Source organism: Mustela nivalis, assembly GCF_964662115.1.
Source record: "Mustela nivalis genome assembly, chromosome: X".
NCBI classification, from domain to species: domain Eukaryota; kingdom Metazoa; phylum Chordata; class Mammalia; order Carnivora; family Mustelidae; genus Mustela; species Mustela nivalis.
In genome coordinates this window covers 91,627,608-91,650,376 of record NC_139040.1, presented here as the reverse complement: position 1 = coordinate 91,650,376, position 22,769 = coordinate 91,627,608, and the positions used below count along the sequence as shown (strand labels likewise).

General features: G+C 50.9%; 1 protein-coding gene across 4 annotated transcripts in view; it reads right to left on the bottom strand.

The window, feature by feature from the left end:
* Positions 1-22,327, bottom strand: part of OTUD5 (OTU deubiquitinase 5) — a 28,424-nt gene extending 6,097 nt beyond the window's left edge. For 2 of the 4 annotated variants that reach the window (XM_082717981.1, XM_082717982.1), the window contains exons 1-5: positions 20,966-22,327; positions 10,936-11,029; positions 2,186-2,250; positions 1,943-2,099; positions 1,696-1,844 (exon numbers count right to left, since the gene is read on the bottom strand). In XM_082717981.1, coding sequence (XP_082574107.1) covers positions 1,696-1,844; positions 1,943-2,099; positions 2,186-2,250; positions 10,936-11,029; positions 20,966-21,559 — 1,059 coding nt within the window. In that variant the 5' untranslated portion in view covers positions 21,560-22,327. The remainder of the gene's footprint in view (positions 1-1,695; positions 1,845-1,942; positions 2,100-2,185; positions 2,251-10,935; positions 11,030-20,965) is intronic. The other 2 variants (XM_082717983.1, XM_082717984.1) reach the window with 1 other exon arrangement.
* Between the last annotated feature and the right edge of the window lie 442 nt (positions 22,328-22,769).

The following is a 22,769-nucleotide window of genomic DNA, read 5'->3' as shown; positions in this document are numbered from 1 at the left end:
CCACTCCCTCTCCCTCCGCCCCTCCAATAGTACGCTCTCTTAAATACATAAATCTTAAAAAAAATCTTGGGTGCCTGGGTGGCTCAGTTAGTTAAGCAACTGCCTTTGGCTTGGGTCATGATCCTGGAGTCCCAGGATCGAGTCCTACATCAGACTCCCTGCTCAGCAGGGAGTCTGCTTCTTTCTCCCTCTGACCCTCTCCCCTCTCATGGTATCTCTCACTCTATTTCTCAAACAAATAAAATCTTTAAAAAATAAAAAACAGAACTTAAAAAAATCTTAAAACCTTAAAAAAAAAAAGAATCGAGTGATCAGACCACAAAAAGTCATGGGTGAATGTAAAATCTAAATATGTTTTGTTATGTGAAAGAAGCCACTCTGAAAAAAACCCACACACTGTTATGATTCCAATTCCATGACATTCTAGAAAAGGCAAAACTAGAATCTGTAAACAGATCAAAGATAAAAACAAGGAAATTCAGAGAAACTGTCAGAATGAAGAGGAGTCATGAGACATGAAAACTAAATGTAGTAAGGTGTCCTGGATGGGATTCTGGAACAGATAAGATCATTAAGGAATGACTAAGGTCATGGCCTTCAGTTAATATATCAATACTGGTTTATTAATTGTGACAAATGTTCTATGCTGATGTTCATAACAGTGGGGAATACGGAAATAATCTAAACTCAATAATTCTGTAAATCTAAAACTGTTCTGTTATAAATTTTTAAAAGTTTACTTAAAAAACAAAATTAAGGGGCACCTGGGTGGCTCAGTGGGTTAAGCCTCTGCCTTCGGCTCAAGTCATGATCTCAGGGTCCTGGGATGGAGCTCCGCATCGGACTCTCTGCTCAGTGGGGAGCCTGCTTCCCCCACCCACCCGCCTGCAGTTCTAGACAGCAGTGGTTACAGAGACTTGAAGTGCAGGCCTGGCCCAACTACTTAGGCAGGCACAACTGCCTACTTGTGATCTCTCTGTCAAATAAATAAACAAAATCTTAAAAAAATAACCAAACAAAATTAAAAAAAAAAAAAACAAAAAACTATGTTGGAGGGTGTGTTGGTGTTAGGGTGTGCATTTCCTAAAATGAGGCAGGGGCACTTTGTTTGTAGGAAGTGAAACCTGAACAGAAGACAGCAAAATCCCCAGATGATGACTGTTTATGAGAGAGAATGAGAATCTGTCGGCATGTGCTGGAAAAGGTACTGCCACCTTGTGAGCACCTACTAGGCATCAGGCCCAGTGTCAGGCACATTCTGTATCAGCTGAGTGGCCAGCCCACGTTACTTGTATAATCTGCCCGAGGTCCAACAGCCAGTAAGGAGTTGGGCCAGGCCTGCACTTAAAGTCTCTATGACCACTGCTGTCTAGAACTGCTGCATTTCAGATGCTCCATGCAAGTGCCGAGATACCCAGACCAAGCCCAGGTTCACAGTGCGCAGATGTGCCTCCATATCCCAAAATGCCAACCCTCAACAGGCATGAAAGGTGGGTAAGCCAGCTCAGACACACAAATGGAGAGTACCAAACGAGCCCTGAGAGATCACTCTGTGTAACTTCCTAGTTTTACAGAGGTGAGAGCTCAGGGGCAACTCAGGGGGCATGTCATTTTTGTAGGCTAGGGCAGAACTGAGACCTCAAAAGAGGTTTCTGGCCTATCTAGCAGCCATCCTGGGCATGGGGACCCACTTACCCCGGGTTTGAATGATGGCAGGCCTAGCCCCACACCAATGGTGGCCTTGTTGGGATTCACCACTGAATTGTAGTGGATATTCCGATGGTAGCTGACGCGGATGGGTTCATCCTCGTTTTGATGGATCCCATGGAATGTGTTGATGGGTTCTGCAGGGAAAGAGAAGGAAGGAGCATCCACAGTGGGCTGGGCTGGGTAGGCTCGGAGCAGGAGCAGTCAGCCGCTCACCTACCCACCACATATGTACCTGTGCTGTACTGGTACACCTCCACGGGCCGGTTGTACATCTCTGCCATGGCCTGCATTTCAATGTGGTTGCCATGGCAGTTGTTTTTCCGCTTCCTGTTGATGTAGGTGGTGAAGTCCTCTGTGACATAGTTGGAGAAGTAGTCAGCATTCTTCATCTGCAGAATAGATTGGAGGGTCAGGTCTGTGCGGGGAGGGGATGCCCCAACTCTGCCCCCACCCCGAGGCCTCCGCGAGGTCTCACCAGATAGTCCATGCAATGCTTTCGCACAACCTCATGCATGTCTTGGTCTCCATACACCTGGTCAGCTGTGGGGACAGAAGAAAGGAGAGGTGGGGGTCAAGAGCTGTCACCAGACAAGAGTTCGAAGTCCTGGAATATCCTTGGGGGTGGAGGGCTGGGGGCCAGAAAACTCCTTTTCCTATGCTGTGGCCTGGAGTGTGCTTGGCTTTGTGGGCTGGAATGGGATCATGGAAAAAAGAGGCAGGCAGGGACAGTCTCTAAGAACAGGAGAGTACGGGTGAGAGGAATGCAACGACAGGCCTCTCAGGCAGACAAGTTTGTCCAGGGCTTGCCTGGACACTCAGACAAGTCAACGAACATTTTAAGTCCCCTAAGTGGCCTCGAGCACCAGCAATTCCACACTCCCCCTTCACTCTTCATGTGAGGAAGCTAAGGCTGAGAGACAGTCTGTGGCTTCACCAAGTCACCCAGCAAGTCAGTCTGACAGATTCAACTCTAGAATACAATTTTCCTGACTCTCAGGAGCCAGCATGGCCTTTGTAGGTTAAAAATAAATAAATAAAGAAAAGAAAAAAACATAAATACTGGGCTCCAAGCCCAGTTCTGCCAGGTACCAGTGAGCTAAACGACCAGAGGTAAACAACCCAAGTGTCCTGAGCCTCACAGGCTTCACGTGCAAAACAGGAACAAGCAGGTAACTAACTCCCTGGCAGGCCTCTTGTAGGATCAAAGAAATCATGGGTTTAAGGTGACCAGCACTAGGCTTGGGACAGACTCAGTAAATCAGAGTCCCCTACCAAAAGTGGGGCCTCAAATGTGGGGTACTGTGAAGGGGACAGAGGCCAGTAAAATCCAGCCCTGTCTGCAAGAAGCACCTAATCTAGGAAGAGATACAAATATGAATGTAACTTAAGCTTAAATGGGGAAAGGCAGCCTGCCTGTGGCCCAGGTGGTCTAGGTGTCACAGGGCTTCAGTCAAAATAAGAACTAGGCTCCCGGGACGCCTGGGTGGCTCAGCTGGTTAAGCAACTGCCTTTAGCTCAGGTCATGATCCTGCAGTCCTGGGATCAAGTCCCACACCGGGCTCCCTGCTTGGTGGGGCCCAGTGACCTTTCTCCACTCATGCGCACGCACGCTCTCTCTCTCTCTTTCTCGAATAAATAAATAAAATATTTAAAAAAAAAAAAAACCAGGTTCCCCCCTCCCTTACTTGAGGATCTTCACACATGCCATTTCCTCTTTTCTTTAGGGCATTCTTTCCATCCTCCTTGGCCGCCTACTTGTCAAACACCCAAGTATTCTTTATACAGTTCCCCAGCCCTCCCTACTCTCCAGAGCACTTCTATCACCAGATTTATCAAAGGTGTGTGCAAACTTCCCCTGCCTGACCACTCTGACTCCCACTGAAGGCCAAGACCAAGTCACACCCAAGTCCCCCCAGCTCAGGGCCTAATACAGTACAGGAAATCGGGACCAGCTTGCTGAGTGGATGGACAGGCTAAGGGAGCCAGAGTCTTCCCCTGGGAAATTATTAAAGTGGGCCTGAAGACAAGGCACGCCTGATGTCCATTCTAAGATGAAGAGGGAATTTCCCTTTGTCTCCCCAAATGACTGTTGCTCTGATGGGCTCTCCCTGGGGCACCAGGGCAGGGACAGGTCCAGCACGAACAATGCAAAGGTCTTCCATGACAGCCAGTCTACCTCTGAAGAATCGCCAGAAGAATGCCTTCACTACCCTCCCCTTCCCTCCCTGGAGGATTCTGTGAGATAAGGAGAAAAGGGCAGTTCTGAGATAGAAAATGGGCCCCATGCCTGTCTCACCTCCTCTTGGAGGTGCAGAGACCTGAGGGGGAGGGGAGCTGTGAAGGCGGGAAGGGGTAGCCCCTTCACCGATGTAAACAAGGATGTGGGTTCTGCGGCCACAATCCCCTCCCCCTCCACAGCAGCACTTCCAGCAAGTCACGTGCCCTGCGCAGAGGCTGGGGGCCCCCTGCTGCCACCTTTCTTAGAAGCCAGGACCACAGAGCCCACTGTGGCTGCAGAGAGCTATTTATGTAGAATAAGCTTGGGGTGCTGAGGATGCAGTGTGGCCAGCAGCTGAAGTAAACAGGAACTGAGATGGCGGCAAAGGGGTTAAATAGGGGCTGGCCTGCCGAACTGGAGGAGAAGGCTGAGATGTTCCTCCAGAAGGACCAACAGGCATTTCCTGGGAGATGGATCTACCTGAGCAGGATGCCAGATCCAAGAAATGAAGGAAAGCAGAGACTGGAACAGGGAAGGGAGCTGAGGGAAGCTCGTAAAGGCCCCCTCATTCCCCTGCCATTGGCTCTTGCCTAGCAGAAAGCCTCTGCTGCCTCCTAGCTGTGTGGCACTGGACAAGTCCTTCAAGCTCTCTGGGCCACAGTGACTTCATCCGTGAAGTGGGGAGAGTAACTACTCTGTCTTTCACAGGGGGCTGTTTAGATGAGGGATAGGGTTTACTAAATGCCTACGATACACTAGGTGTTTAAGAACTGAACCTAGGGGCTCCTGCTTGTGCATGAGTGGACAATGACTCTCTCAGATAGCTAATCATCCCCAAGTCACTCAGAATGTCACTGGAACCACTTATTAAGCTTTTCCTCATTTCTGTCACACTTCCTCAGCCACAGGAAAGCCCCAAACAAGGAGTCTAGGCTGTCCCTCCTCACCCAGGCAGGGCTGGCTGTCTACCTTTACTGAATCCAAAGGTCTACAGGCCTACCTCCTGTGTCCATAGTGCAAATCTTCAGCAACCCAATTAACATCAAATCAATAACATAGGTATCACAAAACAGGGTCCTTAAATGACGTTCTCTATGTACCTACCTACCTCTCAAGTACCCCCTTCTCTTCTCGATCCTTAGATGCACTGGCAGATGGTACTGTACATATATTTAAATCACAGCCTTTGTTGGGGGTGGACAGCATGACCCACCTCACTGATTATAGATATAAGCTAGTTTTGGGATCATCAATGTGGAAGAAAATGTGCCTTTGTGAACACCAAGGGAAGTGAGCAATAATACCTCCCAGTGGGGGAGAGAGGATCTTTTCAATGATAATAAGGTGGAATAACAATCCAGGGCAGGGCTTAAACACAGGAAGTCCTCCTCATTGAGGCAGTGCTTGTCTGACTCTGCTAGCCCCACCTCTGTCCTCCAGAAAGCCCTCCTCCTCCTAGAAGTTTGGCATATGGGATTAGGGGCTGGGCTGGACTTCCCAGTGGGGGCCAAAGTGGGGGAAGGGGCCCAATGGACCTGCAGAGGTAGGGGAATTCAGAGCACTTGTTTTGATAGAAACCGAAACTCCTCTTCTTGCTGACGCTGCACTTGTGGGCAATCTGCACCTGCTCTCCCTTCCCAGAGTCCAGCTGAAGGGGTCCCCCACTACCTGACCTCTGTCCACAACCCAAAGAGGGCTCAGAAATCCTCAGAACAATACCCCAACTGGTTCCACCAAGGCCTTTTCACATTCCAACTTATTTCATCTTCACCCCACAAAGCCCTGCTTTACACAGGAGGGATAAATGAGGTACAGAAATGTGGTAGAGCTGGCCCAAGGAAGGGTGAAGGCCAGGCTCCCAAGGACTACCTTGTAACTTTAAACACTGATGCTCCAGATGATGTTACCACTACCCCCAATCCAGCTATCGCCCACCTAGGGCAAGGCCTGATTCTGTCTGCCTCAGTTTCCCTACCAGCATAAGCAGCAATCAGCTGGAACCCTGGAAAGGCCTAGGAGTGGGCAGAAATTACAGAGAGGTCAGCAGAGACCTTATCTCCCCCCACACCCTATGTCTGTCCTTTCTCTGAACACGCTGAGACACGAGCAGAGAAACGCACGTGTGCGTGTACACTCACACGCGCGCGCGTGCGCCAGCAGATCCTGCCAAAGATGTTCCCTAAGGGGAATGCCTGGGTGGCTTAGTTCGTTAAGCGGCTGCCTTCGCTCCAGGTCATGATCCCAGGGTCCTGGGACTGAGTTCCACATGGTGCTCCTTGCTCAGTGGGAAGCTTGCTTTTCCCTTTGCCTGCCACACACCCCCTGCTTCTGTGTGCGCATGTGCGCTAACAAACAAATGAATAAATAAATAAAATCTTTAAAAATGAAAAAACTGTCCTGTTGAGGGATGTCCAGATGGCTCAGTCTGTTAAGCGTCTACCTTTGGTTCAGGTCATGATCCCAGCGTCCTGGGATCGAGTCCCACATGGGGCTCCCTGCTCAGCAGGGAGCCGGCTTCTCCCTCCGCCTGCCACTCCCCCACCTCCTGCGCACACGCTCTCTGACAAATATCATCTTTTTTTTTTCTTTTTAAAGAAAGGCAGACTGCCACATGCAGTGCCTCATTTGGATGTGTCTGGTCTTGGAAGCTTGACTACCCTACGTTCTCCTACAATTGGACCTTGAGAGCTTGTTTGGAGGTTCTAGCAGGGGAGCGCAGCTACTCGTATACCCCTGACCGAGGAACAGTCCTCTCCTCTATCGGGAAGGTCATCCTCTTCTCTATCGTGGAGGGTCGTCCTCTTCAACCGAGCATGCAGCTTCGGGATGGACGCACATGGAATGGGTGAGGGAGGAAGGGGACACCCGCCTAGCCAACCAGATCAGCCGAATCAACCCTGGTGATCAGTGGGGTGACAGACGTCGCAGCCAGATCGCCCTCACATCCAATAAATAACATCTTAAAAAAAAAAAAAAAAGATGTGGGTGCCTGGGTGGCTCAGTGGGTTAAAGCCTCTGCCTTCGGCTTGGGTCATGATCCCAGGGTCCTGGGATCAAGCCTTGCATCAGGCTCTCTGTTCTGCAGGGAGCCTGCTTCCTCCTCTCTTTCTGCCTACTTGTGATCTCTGTCTGTCAAAAAAATAAATAAAATCTTAAAAAGAAAAAAAGATGTTCCCTGAGGCCAAATACCCATCCCACCCTCACCACTACAGAGATCTACTGCATTCGACAAGTAGCTGCCCTTACTGTTAACCAAGACTAAAGGTTGGATGAGAGGCAAAGCTGTATAAACCAAGGACCCTCACCTCCTTCCTACCTTTTGCCAGGGGTTAATGGGAGGGAGGAACAGTCAACAGCTCTAACAGACTTGCCTCAACCTCCTTCCCCTACTGCCTGGGGGAAGGTCCCTCGAACTTCTGTAATCCTTCCTCCTCAGGCGCCTTAAAATACTCACTATTTGCCAAAGAGTTATGTGGAGATGCAAGACAGGAAAGCCTGGGCTACCTGGAGCTTAATTAAGTACAGGGCCCTACCATTTGCTTTAGAGGCACCTGGGAACGGCCTCCCTGCCAGGTCGCTGCTGCCTGCCTGCGAGAAGAGCCACAGCAAGTTCTGCTGAGGACAGAAAAGGAAGTCTGGCGTCTGCAGGGAATCTAAAAACAAACCACACAAATGTGTGTACACACAGCAGCAGGGAGAGACAGGAACCTGATCTGTTCCCCACTTGCCTCCTGGCCCAGTGGGAATCCTGGCCCCACTGAGGAGATGAGCCAGGAAAAAGGCCTCCCCTGCCTGTCAAGCAGCTGCGGTATGCACCTGGCCCCTGGCCCCAGATGGCACACCCTCAGTGGGGGAGACACCCTCACTGTGGGAAGACAGAACTCTGTCCTCTTGAAAGCCTGGTCTCTGAGATGCCCGCTCTTCTACTCAAGGATTTCCACAGCAAGGATGGGGAAACTGAGGAAGCAAGGCAGAAAGAGCCCAACGGAAATGGTGTACATGGGAGTCCATGGGAATCTTCTCCTTCTGGCCTAGTTCAACCTCAGACACCTATGCTGATACTGCCCATGTGATCTAGACAACAGGGTCCTTGCTTTCTCGTAAGGCCTGTTTCCCCACTTATAAAGCATTCAAAATTAATCAAAGATCTATCCCTCCTAACACTGATGGTCCAGGCTAATGTTTCTGGGCCATCATTCTAACACGTACAGCCCCAGCTGCTTCTTCATGGCCCATGCAGATGCATGTGGGGCCTCCACTTTGCCCACAGAGGCCAGGGCCAGAGATTTTTGCTGAGTCAAAGTCCTATGGGGCAGGAGAGAGGCAGACTCATGTTTCCAGGAAGAGGTTATCTGAGCCTAGCAGGGGCAGGGTGGGCCACAGGATACCTAGAAACTCAGGCTCCTACTTCCACTCCTTCATTGATGCTCACAAGTCCCCAACATGCCATTGTGAGAGAGAGCAGTGAATACTGGTTCCCACGAGGGACACCCAAAGCCACCTTCCTCAGGATTCCCAACAGTAGAGGACTACAGGCTCTTAGTTAGAGGAAGTAAGGCCCAGCAAGGTCAAGGAATATACCTGAGGTCACTCAGCCAGTCCACAGCTAAGCTGAAAAGCTAGGGCTTTACCAAGGTCATAGAAAGAACATGTCCTTTGGATACCTCTGGGACCCCATGCCAGCTCTGCCACTAATGACCCTAAGCATGTCATTTTTCTTTCCTGAGTTTCAATCTTCTCACTTGTCTTACGGGATAACGATTCCAATTTTGCAGATGAATCTGAAGCAGCCAGCTGAATGCCAGCGAACAGTCAGGGTCAAGGAACAACACTGTGGCCTCTATGTGTGCAATCCCCCCTCCAACTCCAGGCTTCGGTCTGTGTTCCTTCCACCATGCAATGCGTGGCAGGAACTAGAACCTGTAGGCCTTCTCACCAGAGTTCAGGGTAACTACACAAGCTAGGCTGGAAGCAGAGGGTCAGCAGAAAGCCCAAGGACAGAGTTCCCTTCCCAGGTACATTTCCTGTGCACTCTGCCCCAGGGAAGCCTCCAGGTTAGGCCTAGAGACCCAGGGGCCATGTACTTCCAGGGAGTGGCCATGGGGCTTCTGAGGTTTTACAGAGAAAAGCCAAGGGCAGCCCAGTTGGGGGAAATGGGTAGCCATAGTGCTGATAGGGAAAGGCCTTCAACCTGCTGCGGTCAGCTCTTCTTGTAAGCTCAGGCTCTTTACTGGAAGGCCCTTGTTGAGGGGGGGAGTTGTCAGAGGGTGTCTGGAGAGGTCATCCAGATGGACACACATGAAACATTGCTGTTAATATGGGTTACTACACAAGCCAGGTCCTTACCGGCCCCAACATCTGCCTCAAAGGTCACCTGGGACCAAGGTGCCCAGCTGCATTCTCTTACACTCACTCTACCAGTAGCCCCGTTTGCCCCACATCTAGATGGAGGCTTCAGCACAGGGCAGCACCTAACAGACCCTGAACTATTCTTTCTTTGCCTTCCTTTGGTCCAAGATGCCCCATACCCAGCTCTTTCTCTAGAAAACATCCCAGGAAGAACACAAGCTTGAGCCACAGGGCTAGAAAGGGTGGGATTTTCCCAGCCCAGCAGAGTCCACTGCCTGAGCTTCTTCCATTTGGTAGAATGGAGAGGTAAGCAATCAATCCACCTAAACTTTTTCTACACTCAACAAACATTTGTGGCTCTTAGACGCCACTGAAAACAGAATTCAGGCTTCACCAATGCTACTGTTCCCTGAGGGTCTACCAGGTGTCAGGCACCAAAGGCATTTACTGTAAGTGATCTCATGTAACCATTACAACTCAGGGTCTTTGGTCTTCTATTATGGCCTCAGAAACAGGCTCAGGAGAACAGCTGCCTGCCCACGTTCAGACCAAGAATCAGTGGCACCGTCAGAAGTGGAGTTGGTCCAGGCCACCAGGAGACATGGGGCTAGCTACACAGTGAGAGAATAGCAGACCCTGTAAGGACTCAAGGAGCCCTTCAGAATCAATACCATTTAACAGATAGGAAAATGGGGAATTTTTGAATCACAGCCCGAACTAGAAGACAAGGCTTCTGACTCCTACTTCAAGGTTCCTATAAGAGGGCCCTTTTCCTTAGTAGATAGTACAGACGCTATGGAAGGGTCAGATCACATGCACAAATTCCCCTGGACACTAGCACAAGGCTTTAGGGCTGCCTGCTGGGTCACAGATTCAGAGGCAGAGCAACCTCAAAGATGTCACTCAGATTGGATACTAGAGGTTATTAAGGAATTATGAATGTTGTTAGGTAGGATAATGACACTTGGATTATGTTAGGAAAGAAAAAATCCTTATCTGTCAGAGAAACATACATGAATACTTACAAATGAAATGATCCAACATTAGGGTTTTGCTTTAAAAATACTTGTTTCAGGAGAGTGAAAATGAGTGGGCAGGGTAGTGATGAAACAAGGCTGGCCATGTGTTGATGACTACTTTGAAGATGAATGATGGGTACATGAGCATTCACTATTCTACTTTTCTGTAAGTTTTAAAAAAAATTCTATGACCTCAGGGTGACAGCAGTGTGCTGTGTTTAAGAACATGGGGCGTGGACTAACCCAACCCAGGAACTCCCAACTCTACTCTCTGACCCTGGGCAAGTCACTTCCCTGCTCTAAGCTGCTTTCCTCTTCTGACAAATGGAAACCACAGTAGTCCCTACACCTACCTAGCTTGGAAAAGAATAAAAAAGGGTTTCCTTTAGTGTCTGACAATGCAATCTGTCCCTAAGTAACATTATTTTTATCACCATTATTGTTATTATTATCACTTTCACATTTCCGCACTACCTCATGACCAAAGGATAGAGGCCAGATGCTGACTTGAAGCTGGGGTCTGGAGTCCCTGAAACACCAGTACACTCAAGCCCCAACCCTGTCTCAGGGGTTACTCCTAAACACTAGAAACAGCTCAGGGGCAGCCCTAGGCCCTTGAAGGCTGAGACACAGACTCACCTACAGCCCGGAAGAGACAGGCGCCGTCCTCCTTCATCTGCTTGATGATGAAGCCCTTCTTGTCTCTCAGGGCCTTTTCAAACCAGTGCTCCTGCTGGAGGGAAAAGGTGGGGGTCAACAACAGGAAAGGCCTGTACCCCCACCCCAGGGCCCTGCCCTCCAGTTCCTGAAGGGCCCAGCTAACTGGCTGAGAGGACACTGGGCAGGGTCAAGTCCACAGCCCTGATTGACACTCCATGCACGTGGAGGAGGAGGAGGATACCCTTTCTTTTAGGGAACTAGTCATTGTGTAAGCAGAAGACTGGATTCCAGAAGGGTCTCATCTGTTTTCTGACTGCCCCTGCTGACCATGTTGGGAATCCAACAGTGGGCCCCTACAGGAAGCCAGCAGCCCAGACCTGGCAAGTACCCGGAGGCAGGGTGGTATGAGGAGGGGTGGGGTGGGGAGGAGGGGGTGGGAGATAGGGGTTGGGTGGGGATGGACCTTGCTCTATCTTAAGGAGTTTCACCAGTTCACCTGGGGACCCTCTAACCCACTTAAGGTAGGGAAGATGTTGAGGAGGGAGTAACTGGTTACAGCCTAGATCCCAAGCCCTACATATAGCTAGGGAATGTCAAGATGTATCGCATAAGGAAAAATGTATACACTGTATGATCTCACTTATAACTGGACATATTTCACATATATATCTATGCGCATACAAACACATAGAAGTTGCAAAGACCATACAACAAAATATCCCTAAAAGCTGGTATTACAGGTGATTTTTATCTCACCTTTCTCATGAGAAGCATGCAATCCCTTGTCCAAAACTCCAAAACTCAAAAAGCTTTGAAAACCAAAGTCTTCCTCTAACTCATCTGCCATCCTAACCTGACCTGAGCCGGCGAGAACCTATTTCTCCCACTTGGAGGTGAATGTTCAAACACTTCCACACAGAAACAGTCAGCATTTTGGTTATGAGGTACTACCACTGACCCCACCAGAGATGTCACATAACACATAGTATACATACCAGGTGATTTTTCTAAACTCTGAAATTTCCCTAAATTCCAAAGCACATCTGACCCCAAAGCTCCAGGTTGAGTGAGCCCGTACAAACACGTATCTTCAGACTTAAAAAAATAATGGAGAGACGAATAAGCAGAAAAGAGGACATTTAGGCCAGTGAAACTACTCTATATGGTACCTTAACGGTGGTTACGGGTCCTTATACATTAGTCCAAACCCACAGAACATACAATGCCAAGAGCGAACCCTACTGTGAACTGTGGGCTCTGGGTGATTATGATGTGTCCTACATGGTCCACTGACTGGAACAAATGCACCACTCTGCTCGGGGGGTGTTAATAATGGGGGAGACTATGCACACACGTGTGAGCGGAGGGGGTTTGTGGGAACTCCCTGTTCAAACTCTTGTTCAGGTTTGCTGCGAACCTCAAACTGCTCTAAAAAATTAAGTCGATTAAAAGAAACGATATCGACTTGTCACTGAAAACATGTTTTCTATTTCAAAACAAAACCAGAAGCAGCAGACCTTTCCCAGGCCTTTCACGCCCTCTGCTGGCCACAAGAAGCCAGCCTTCAAGAGCATCTAGGCTAAGGACCAGGAATCCCAAACTTGCTCCTTTGGGACACAACCTGCCCAAGGATTTGGGAGGATCCGGGCTAACTCTGACTAGACAGAGGGGATCACTTCTCTGCAGGCCACATTTCCCCAGCTCAGGTGTGCAAAAATCCCAGCAGAGTAGAAGTACAAGGTTCAGAGGCTCTGCATTCCAATACCAAAACAGTGTTTTTCAATACCCAGCCCTGTCATTCACTTGCTGTGTGATTTCAGACGGACTACCAGAACTCTCCAAGCCTCAGTTTCCTATCAAATGACAAGATACATGATCTACCTGACAGAGCTGTCAAGAAGCTCAAAGGAGCTTCAGGGCCTGAAAAGGCTTGTTAAATTAACAGGTCCTCGGCCAAAGAATGGGCAAGACTGACTGGCACAGAGACCACATACAACTGAGAGGCTCTCAGCAAGTCCCATGGGAGTGGCTGGACAGAAAGGGGTGAAGAGGGGGGTGATGAGGGAATGCCCAGCAGCCCCACCATTAGGGAGGTGTGGCTGGCTTGCCAGAGATGACAAAGGCACTTGGAAGCGGAAGCCCTTAATGGGCTTCCATGGACAGCATGGAGACTCTTGTTTGTGTAGAACTCTCCAGCATGTTCCTCTCCCACCCCAGAGGCTGTGGACTAGTGCACTTCAGCCAGTTTCCCCCAGTGCATCCCTGCCCTACAGGGACAGCCATCTCCCAACACCACGGTACCTGCCCCAGCCGGGATCACCAGCAGGGAAGCACAACTATGACTACAGGCCCACACTGGGCAGAAAGAGAAGTTCCAAAGAAGGGCACATAGTAACCTCCTGCCCTCGAGTGCAGGGGAAAAGGAGATTGGGGGGGGGGGGGGAAGGGGATCAAAGAGGAGAGGGGGCTCCTACTTACTCCTCCAACAAGGGTCAACCTACCAGTAAGTAGCTGCCAAATCAGACCCCAACTGTAGTAAACCTGGCAGCAAGGACAGAGAAATGATCTGACTTGGTTACTACCCTCCATAAGCTCACAAACTGCTGGGCGGGGGGATGGAGAAACAGGGAATGCCAATACACAAGTGTAATCAGGGCAATGAAAGAGCTGAACACGGTGCTATGAAACACACAGGAAGGGTCCTAACCAATCATGAAGGCAGGCCCCAGAGGAGAGGTGCCACCCGACAGAAGGATTAAAACATGAAGACCTCCAGAAATGCTTGTTAATTGTAAGTTAACAAGAAATCACTTCTGGGGGCACCTGGCTGGCTCAGAGAAGTATGGGACTCTTGATCTTGGGGTGGTGAGTTCAAGCCCCACGGTGGGTGTAGAGATTACCTAAATAAATTAATTTTTAAAAAAATCACTTCTACCACAAAGCACCAGGAATGCCCGAGGCTCAGCAGTGAGTTGGGCACAACTAAAGTCCTGGGTAGGACTATGCAGGCAAGAAGGGTGGGGCCAGGAAGAAAGATGAACTCGTATTAGCCAAATGCCTGCCCCACGCCAGATGCCTGATGCAAAAGGTGACTTCATTTAATTGTTCTTACCACAGCCCAGGTGGCAGTGAGCATTATCCTCATTTGACAAAGGCAAAAAGAGCTGGGGTTTGGGCACCAGCAGAGCCTACTATAGAGGCAATAGGGGAGGCCCTCACGAGCCACAACATGGAGACATACCTGGCAACCCATCCTGGGAAAGTCCCAGTTTGTCCTTAAAACTGAAGAAGGCCGGGGCACCTGGGTGGCTCAGTGGGTTAAGCCGCTGCCTTCGGCTCAGGTCATGATCTCAGGGTCCTGGGATCGAGTCCCACATCGGGCTCTCTGCTCAGCCAGAAGCCTGCTTCCCTCTCTCTCTCTCTGCCTGCCTCTCTGCCTACTTGTGATCTCTCTCTGTCAAATAAATAAATAAAATTAAAAAAAAAAAAACTGAAGAAGGCCAAGCATACCCTTTACGCAAGTAAGGCTTTGGTCCTGGGGCAATCTGGGCCTAGATCTAAGGCCAAACCACGATCCTCCCACTGGCTTTGGCACCAGCAGCCTTAAGGGCTTTGGGTCTGGCTGAAACCCTGCCTCTCCCCTTGGGGAGAGAAAGTGGGGAGGCCGTGGTCCTGGGCTCCAGGAAGAGCTTAGAGTTCCAGAAGCCTCTAGCTTAGACTCCTCCTTCCCCTGGCTGGACAGGAGCCTCTGGGAAAGGTGCCAACTTGAGAGTCATTTAGGAAAGTGATCCAGGAAGAAAAGCCTGGTGGGAGAGAGGGATGGAGACTAACCCTTCCATTGGTAAGTTTAAGCTGCATCAATACTTTGGCCTGAGAAAGTCAAGTCCAGACCACGAATCTTACGAGCCCACTGCTGGGCCTATGGTTGAGTCCCTCAACATTCCTAAGCCTCCACAAGGGAGCTGGGCAAAGCTCTCTGACATCAGGGGATCCCAGATCCAAGACTCTGCAACCTACTGGTCCAAAGGCCCAAGAGAAGTTGAAGCAGACTGTGGGACCCAACTGACTTACATTCCAAAGCAGCTCCACCAATTATCAGTCATGTGATGAACCACTCTGAAAACTCCACAGTTTTCCAATCTGTGAAATGGAATAACAAGCTTCCCAATAATAGGTTAACTGGAAAGACTCAAATGTTACAGGACTTTGCCCAGTAGGAAAGTACTTAATAGGTTCTCTTCTCCCTTGGAGGGAAACAAGAACACTCCTGTAGGAGGCCTAATGACGACCACCCAAAGAAATCAGGCCCTAATTCCTGGAACCTGCAAATGCTACTTAGTAAGGAACAAGGGTCTTCAGCTGTGTGATTTAAATTAGGATCTTGAAATGGGGAGATTATCTTGGGAGTATCTGAGGAGGACCTAAATGCAATCACAAGCATCCTTAGAACAGGAGATGAAGTCCTGACACAGAAGAGGAGACTACACATGACCAGGGAAGATGGTGTGAAAACAGGCAGAAGATGGAGTGATGCAGCCACAAGCCAAGGAAAGTCAGCAGCCTACAGAAGCTGAAAGAGTACAGGATTCTCCCTAGAGCCCTGCAGCAAGTGCAGCCCCGCAACACCTTGACTTTGGCCTACTGAAACTGATTTTGGACTTCTGGCTTCCAGCACTGAGAGAGAATAAATTTCTGTTGTTCTAGACCACTCAGTTTGTGATAATTTGTCACAGCAGCCACAGGAAACGAACACAAACCCCCCTTGAAGCCCTCCCTGGTGGGAGCCATGAGGCAATATGGCGTGGTTCCAGTCCCACAGAATCCACCTCTGTAGCATCCCCCCAGGGAGAGGATGAGAATGAAGTCAGCAGGGGCCTGGAATTTCCCCTCCGAGTCTGGGAAGCTACTGACCCTGCCTATCAATGAATGAGCTGCCACTGAAAGGGGAGGGGGCAGGGGAAGATGGCAGCAGGAGTAGCAGCTCTCGGGCAGATGTCTTCTCAGAGCCTAGGGCCAAGAGGTGTTTAATATTCTGGCCTTCACAGCTCTGCCTCAGCAAACTTGATGCCAAGACCACCCCCCCTCCCCACAACTCCCAGGAACACTGGCTCAGCTCCATGGGCAAAACACAGGCAACCCATCCAATGAAAAACAGGCGCACTGCTAAGGAGCAACACAAGCTCTCCAGGGCAAAGAAATAGGAAAAGAGCAAGGCCCCCGAACCTACTGCTGGACCACTGAGGGGGAAAGGGGAGAGGAGGTGGGTTAAAAAATGAAGATTCTATTATTCTGCAACAACAAGAAACTACGTACTGACACATGTTACAACATGGGAGGCTATTAAAGAATATGCCAAGTGAAGCCAGATACAAAGAACTGCAGATTGCACAATTCCATTTAATATGAACCTCTCAGAATAGACAAATCAACCAAGACGAAAAGTAGATTAGTAGTTGCTGAGGGCTGGAGGGGATGACGGGACTAGAGGATAATGACGGTGCAGGGTTGCTTGGCAAGTGATAAAAAATGTTCTAAAATTGATCATGGGGGTAGGTGCACAACTCTGTGAATACACTAGAAGCTACTGAACTGTACACTTTAAACTGGTGACTTCTATGGTGTGTGAATGATACCTCAAGAAAGCCATTAAAATTAAACAAATCCAAGGGCCTATAGCACTAGCAGGAGAGAAAAAGCCAAACAGTGCTTGAAACTTTGCAGCATACCCCCAACAAGCCAAAGGGCCTCACCACTTTCAAAATGGGTAAGAGGAATGTGGAGCAGGGAATTAAGAAGAGAGGACAACTAGCTTCTGAGAAAGGGGTCCAAGCTCCCTCCTATCATCCATTTTAAGACTGGAGAAACTGAGGCCCAGATAGGGGAAGTGCCTGAAGATATAGGACTCAAACCCTGACAGGCCAGGTACTACTTCCTGCTGTAAGACTGTCTCCCTGCCCAACGAATCAGCAGGTTCCTAGATGCCAAAGCTTGGCTGCTAAAAGGATTCCAGGAAGAACCAGAAGATCCTGGGGCAAATGCAAGAAAATAATTAGCCACACTCTGAGGTGGGCCAGGTCTGGTATTCATACACTCAATAACCCTGGGCATGGGTGGCCTTTTGGAGAAAAAGAAGCTGAATGTTTGCCTAAAGCATAAAACAGCCAAGCAGGAGATCCTGGGGTTTAAACTCAGGCCCACCCAGCTCCAAAGCCCAAATTTCTTCCACACTACCTCCACACCATCCAGTAGGCTCCCTGACAGGCAACCCCCAAGTTTATTCACCATAACACAGCTGGACATAAAAATCAGTCTGCCAACCCTGAGCCTCACACTCAACAGACACCTGTCCTGCCCACTAAGCTTGGATGGCAGGCAGGGAAGAAAGGGGCAAGGGAGAGAAAGAGAGAGAGAGGAATACAGATTTTCCTAAGAAGACACCCACTGTTCTATCACCTCCAGGTCCAGAGGGCTTTGGCCTGAGTTCCCTAAAATCCCAAAGCTAGACAACACTTCACCAGCTCCTTACCAGACCAAAGAGGAAACGGAGACCTGGAGAATATAGCCCTAGCTATTCTGGTTCATCCAGCAAAGCTCCAGCAGAGCCAGAGAAGGAACTCTGGGAACCTAGGTACCCTGGCTACAGTGCCAGGTCCAGCTTCTCCCACCAGTGGAGCATGCACATCCCCCGCTGAAAATGCTCTGTGAGGTCCTCAAGCTCAGGAGACGTACAAGCCACTTTTCACAGGGTTGATTCTGTAAGACAGCCATGCCTGGAAAAGGAAACCCTTGATACTACCACCTCCCCAGCACCAGGACCCCAGGGTGCCAAAAGGGCTCCTAAAGTCCTACAGTGGTCACAACATCTGACTGAACAGGAAGTCTGAGTAGTCAGAACTCGGATTCACCATCTGCGCTTCCTCTCAACAACTCCATTCTTTCCCAGGAGATCTAATGGGCCTCCAAGGCTACAAATGCCCTAGGTGACAGTTCAGGACCAAGACTGGAGCAGCAGGAAGAATCTTCCCTCTTCTCATCCCCCCAAAAGTCCCAAGTTGGAGGAGGTGAGACAGAAGTATCTTATTCTCCTTTTGTCCCAAGAAGTGTGAGGACAGGTAAAGCCTTTCCTCTGTCATTGGGAAGACATCATGCAGCCACAGACCTTCACTTCCATGTTCTTATGGAAACAAGTATGAAGGAGGGAGCCTAGGTGATGTGAAAGAGGTATAAGGAGAGGTCTTTCTAGTCACCGTGGCAGCACACAGCTTTCTTCCCTTAAGCCCTTGGGGCCAGGGACGTAGCACTCCCACTTCTGTGGAGAAAAGGCAGACTCCCCCCAACCAGGAAGAGAAACAATTCCTGGCCCTGACCCTGTGGGCCCAGAAAATTGATTCTACCTATAGTACTCAAGGGTAGAAAGGGAGAAACGACAGGGTGCTCAAGACAAGGCCCCTGCAAAGTACAAAAAGATTTATCTGTACCAAGGGGAAGAAAAATATGGGTAGAGAATTTCCCTGGAGTGGGGATGTCTCTGGTGAGAACAAAGCCTGATGAAAGCAATTCAGGAAGCCCAAAACATTTCCATGATCCTGGAAATGAGAAGCAAACAGAGCTGGGTCAGGGAGAGACTCAGAGTATCTCCTAGTTCTTCTGGGGAGGCCTAAGCTACCACATCCCCAGTACCTAGCAACCTTCTCCTAGAAAGTAGGGAGACCCTAGTCCTGGCCTCAGAGAGCTCAGGTAAGGGGTTCTTGTGAATATGAAGAGCACCTAGGTCCTTCTGTTCAATGGGGGAGGCCTCAGGACACAGTGGAGAAGACCTCATGTCTATCTCACTGGTGAGAAAGGATTGCCTGGTTGCAGGGTGGTGGAGAGTCTCATACCCAAGGGGGACCTCAAGCCCCTCCCTAAGATGATCTCTTGTCCCTGAGTAGCTTAAGAGGCTCAGACTCTTCCTCAGAATCCCATCCTACCCATGTCCCAAGGGTAGTGGGTGGTTCTCAGGATTTAGTTCACGAGTGGTCTGAGGCTCAAGTCCCCAAGGAAAAGTATCTTATGTCCCTAAAAGGTCCCTATGACTGGGGTATATATATACTACCTGAAGTGAGGTGACAATTAGAACTCTCAGGGCAGACTCAGGTCTCAGATTCTAAGGTGGGTTGAATTGTCTCACACACCAAAGAGAAAGTTTAAACTTACGGGGAGACCCAAGACCCTATTCCCTAGGGACTTGGAGCCCAAGGTGGAAGAAGTCTTTCTGTTCCTGAGGAGTACCTTAAATTCCTTGAGAAGGAAGCCCAGACCTCATTTCTAAAAGACACACCAGTCACTGAGGTATGCATGGGTCTCATCCTTGAGGGCAAGCTCAAGTGTCCTGCGCAATGGGTCTCAGGCCCTGAAAGCAGACTTAGATCCATGGGGAGGGCACAGGCTCCATCTCTGGGACTCCATCCTGCCCACGTTCCCTGAAGAGTGGTAGTAGGCTACAGCTCCCAAAGCAGGGATCTTACATCCCTGACAAGAAACTCAAGCCCAAGGCATCTGGGTGGCTCAGTCAAGCATCTACCTTAGGCTCAGGTTGTTTTCCTGGAATCCTGACATGAGGCCCGCATCAGGCTCCCTGTTCAGCAGTGTCTACTTCTCTCACCCTCTGCTCCTCTGCCACCCCCCACCCCAGCTCATGCTCTCTCAAATAAATAAATATAATCTTAAAAAAAGCAGAAGCTCAGGATCTTGAGATAGGGGGTGCTCGGATCCCTGTTGGAGGGAGATAAGGGCCTGTCCTGTACCCAAGGTGTGTTTCAGTCCTTCTCATATCCCTGTGTTTGTGTGTATTGGGAGGTGTCTGAGACCCCACCATGGCGAACACTCAGATACCAATCCCTGATGAGAAAGGACCTCTTAACTTCATCTTGCCTGGGACCTCTATGTGGGGGGTATCCCTTTTCCGGAATAGTCTTCAGATCCTGTCTCTGTAAGCCCCTGTCCACAAAGAGGGGACCTTGGGCTCAAGTGCCCCAAACTGTGAGGCTTATTTTCTTGAAGAAAGGTTCAGGCTGGGGAGGTTGGGGGAGAGAAGAGCTAAAGGCCTATCACTTAAAAGAAGCTTAAGCTCCTACAGAGAAATTCAAATTCAGACTCTTGGGCCCCAATGAAGTCTCTGACCACTGAAAGGAAGCACAGACCCTTGTCACTTAGAAAAGGGACGAATCTCATGGACCTTAGTAGTTTCTGGTCCCTGAGTGTTAGTTTTGGCTCTCGTCCTCAAAGGGAAGAGAATCTTTTCTCCCTGAAAGAAATCTTATCTCCCTGGAGAAAAATTCAGAAGATCCCATTCTCTAAATAGGATATATATAAATATATACACACATTATGTATCAGGCTCTTGATTCCAGAAGAGGGAGTCTCGGGCCCTTGAAGGCATGCTTAACACCATTAAGAAAGTCTCAGACTCCACTGCTGGGTGGTCCTGGGCTGTGTCCCAGAGAAGGAACCGGGTGGAGGGTGGGGTGGTTGTCCTGTATAGATGGTATCAGACCCCTGAAAAGGATTTAGGTAACTCGGGAACGCTCGAAATTCCCCTGAGGTCTCCACCTCACCTGTGCTCCCTGGAGGAGGAGTCTTAGACCCTTATCCCAGAGGAAAGGAAATCTCAAGGCACAGAACACAAACCAAGGTCCCTTGGAGTCCTAAGATTGCCTCTCAAGAGGCAATCCCACCTAATGGTCTTACATGATGAGGTCTCAGGGTCCGAATGATGGCTCTAGGTCGGTCCCAGAAGAGACCACAGACTCAATCCTTAAGTCCGCCATCTTATTTGGGGACTCTAAACCCCCAAGTCCTTGGTGGGGGGTGGGGAAGAGTGTGCCTCGGGCCCCCACCACCAGAGAATGCCAGAATCCGGGAGAAGACGTAGGTCCCTCGGGACGGTCTCAAACAGCCTTCCTGGAGTCCCTACCCAGGCTGGGGATCCCACCCGCCATACCCACTCACCTGTTACCCCAGCCCATACCTGCTCAACGGTTGCGGGGTCCATAGCCTCGATGCGAGCTGCAGCCGCCTCATATTCGTCTTCACTGTTATAACCCGCGCCGACCTCCTCACGCTCTGGACTGCCCCCTCCAACCGCTCCGACCCCGGGGGCCTGACGCCGCCGCTTGCTGTGGCCCGGCCCTGAGCAGCAACCGCCAACGCCTACGGCTCCGCCCACGCCCACCACCACGCCCGCCGCGCCCACACCCGCCGCGGCTGCACCCAGCGCGTCACCTGGGCCGCCACCGGGACCAACAGGGCCCCCGCAAGGAGGAGGAGAGGCCTGCTGTGGCCGCGGACCCGCCACGGCGCCAGGCGGCACGGCCAGCGCCCAGCGGTGAAGCGCTCCCGGGGGCCCCGGTAGCGGGCCCTGAGGCGGTGGCGAGGCCCGAGAACGGGCCCCCACGACGCCCGAGTCACGGTCGCGGTCGCCACCCCCCACACCCGTGCCGCCGCCGCCCACGCCCACACCCCCGCCGCGGCGTGGCGCCGGGGGCAGCGGCCCGGGCGGCGGCGGTTCGTTGGCGGGGTCGGCGTCGGGAGGCGGCGGCTTCTTTTTGGGGAGAATAGTCATGGCGGCACCGCCAAGTACCCCCCAGCAAACCCGGCGCGGGGCACGCTGGGAGAGAACCCGGATGAGGGGGCTACTGTGGTGCGCGAAGCACGACGGGATCGGCGGGACCCGGATAAAGAGATTGTAGCACGGGTTCGAGAACGATCGGTGGCGCGCGGGTCACGCGGCAGGAGAACCCGGATGTTAAGTCCTAGATGAAGGCACCGCAGCGGGTTTGTCGTAGTCTTCTCTCCAAGTCCAACAAGTTTATTGCTACACTCGCTCCTTCCGGCCTGCTGCTTCAAAAGAAACTGGACCAAAACAAGCACCTCTTCGCCCCGCCCCCTCGCAGGTTCTTGAACTACCGGGTGGGGCCCCTGGGCGCTGCGCAAGCGCGCCAGGACACGGCCCCGCCTCTCGTTCGGAAGTACGTGGGCAAAATGTTCACCGCCGCCACAACAATCGCGGGTACCAACCAATCGAAGCAGCTGCGTGGGTCCTCGATGACGCCCACGGACCAATCAGATGCGAGCGATCGCCCTCCCGTGCTCTCTGTCTCAGATTTCAGTCAAAGTCGGCGCTCTTGTTCCTTGCCTTTATTCTCGTCCGCCCCGTCGCGTTCTTCTCTCCCCGAGGTTCTGACTCGTGGGTGGGGTACTAGTACAGGACAGCGTAGCCGGCCCCGTGCACGACAATTTTAAAAGCGCCTCCCCGCCAGACTTCCAACTTGGCCGCAGGCAGCCGGACTGACTGGAAAATATCAACACTCCCAGAGCATAGCCCTCCCCTGAAGCGTCAGTTCCGGTCCCACCCACCTGCAAATCCACGTCTGGTGGGGAGGCGGGCGTCACTTCACCCTGGTAACAGGCCGAGTTCTGCGGTGACTGGTTAAGAGAAGCTGTCACTCACTTTGGGCCGGCCAACCCTGGGGCAGAAGTGCACCGTGGGGACCTTGGGTGTTTGGGAAGCAGACACGCCTTCTTTGGCTCCGCAGTGCTCTCGCCCTCGCGTTGACCTCCCCGCCCCTGTGGCTAGTGCGCAAGCGCAACACGCCTTTCCGACGCCCCCTGCCCCCCTCAGCAGCTGAGTTTACCTGGATTGAGCAAAAGTTTATGAACCAGCGCTGTCACCAGTTAGTGCTTTGCAAGGGGGTTGGTAAAATCCCTGGTACTGAACAGCTGGAGAGCTACAAGCTAATCATAGCTCTGCCCCTCCTATCTGAGGGCTCTTT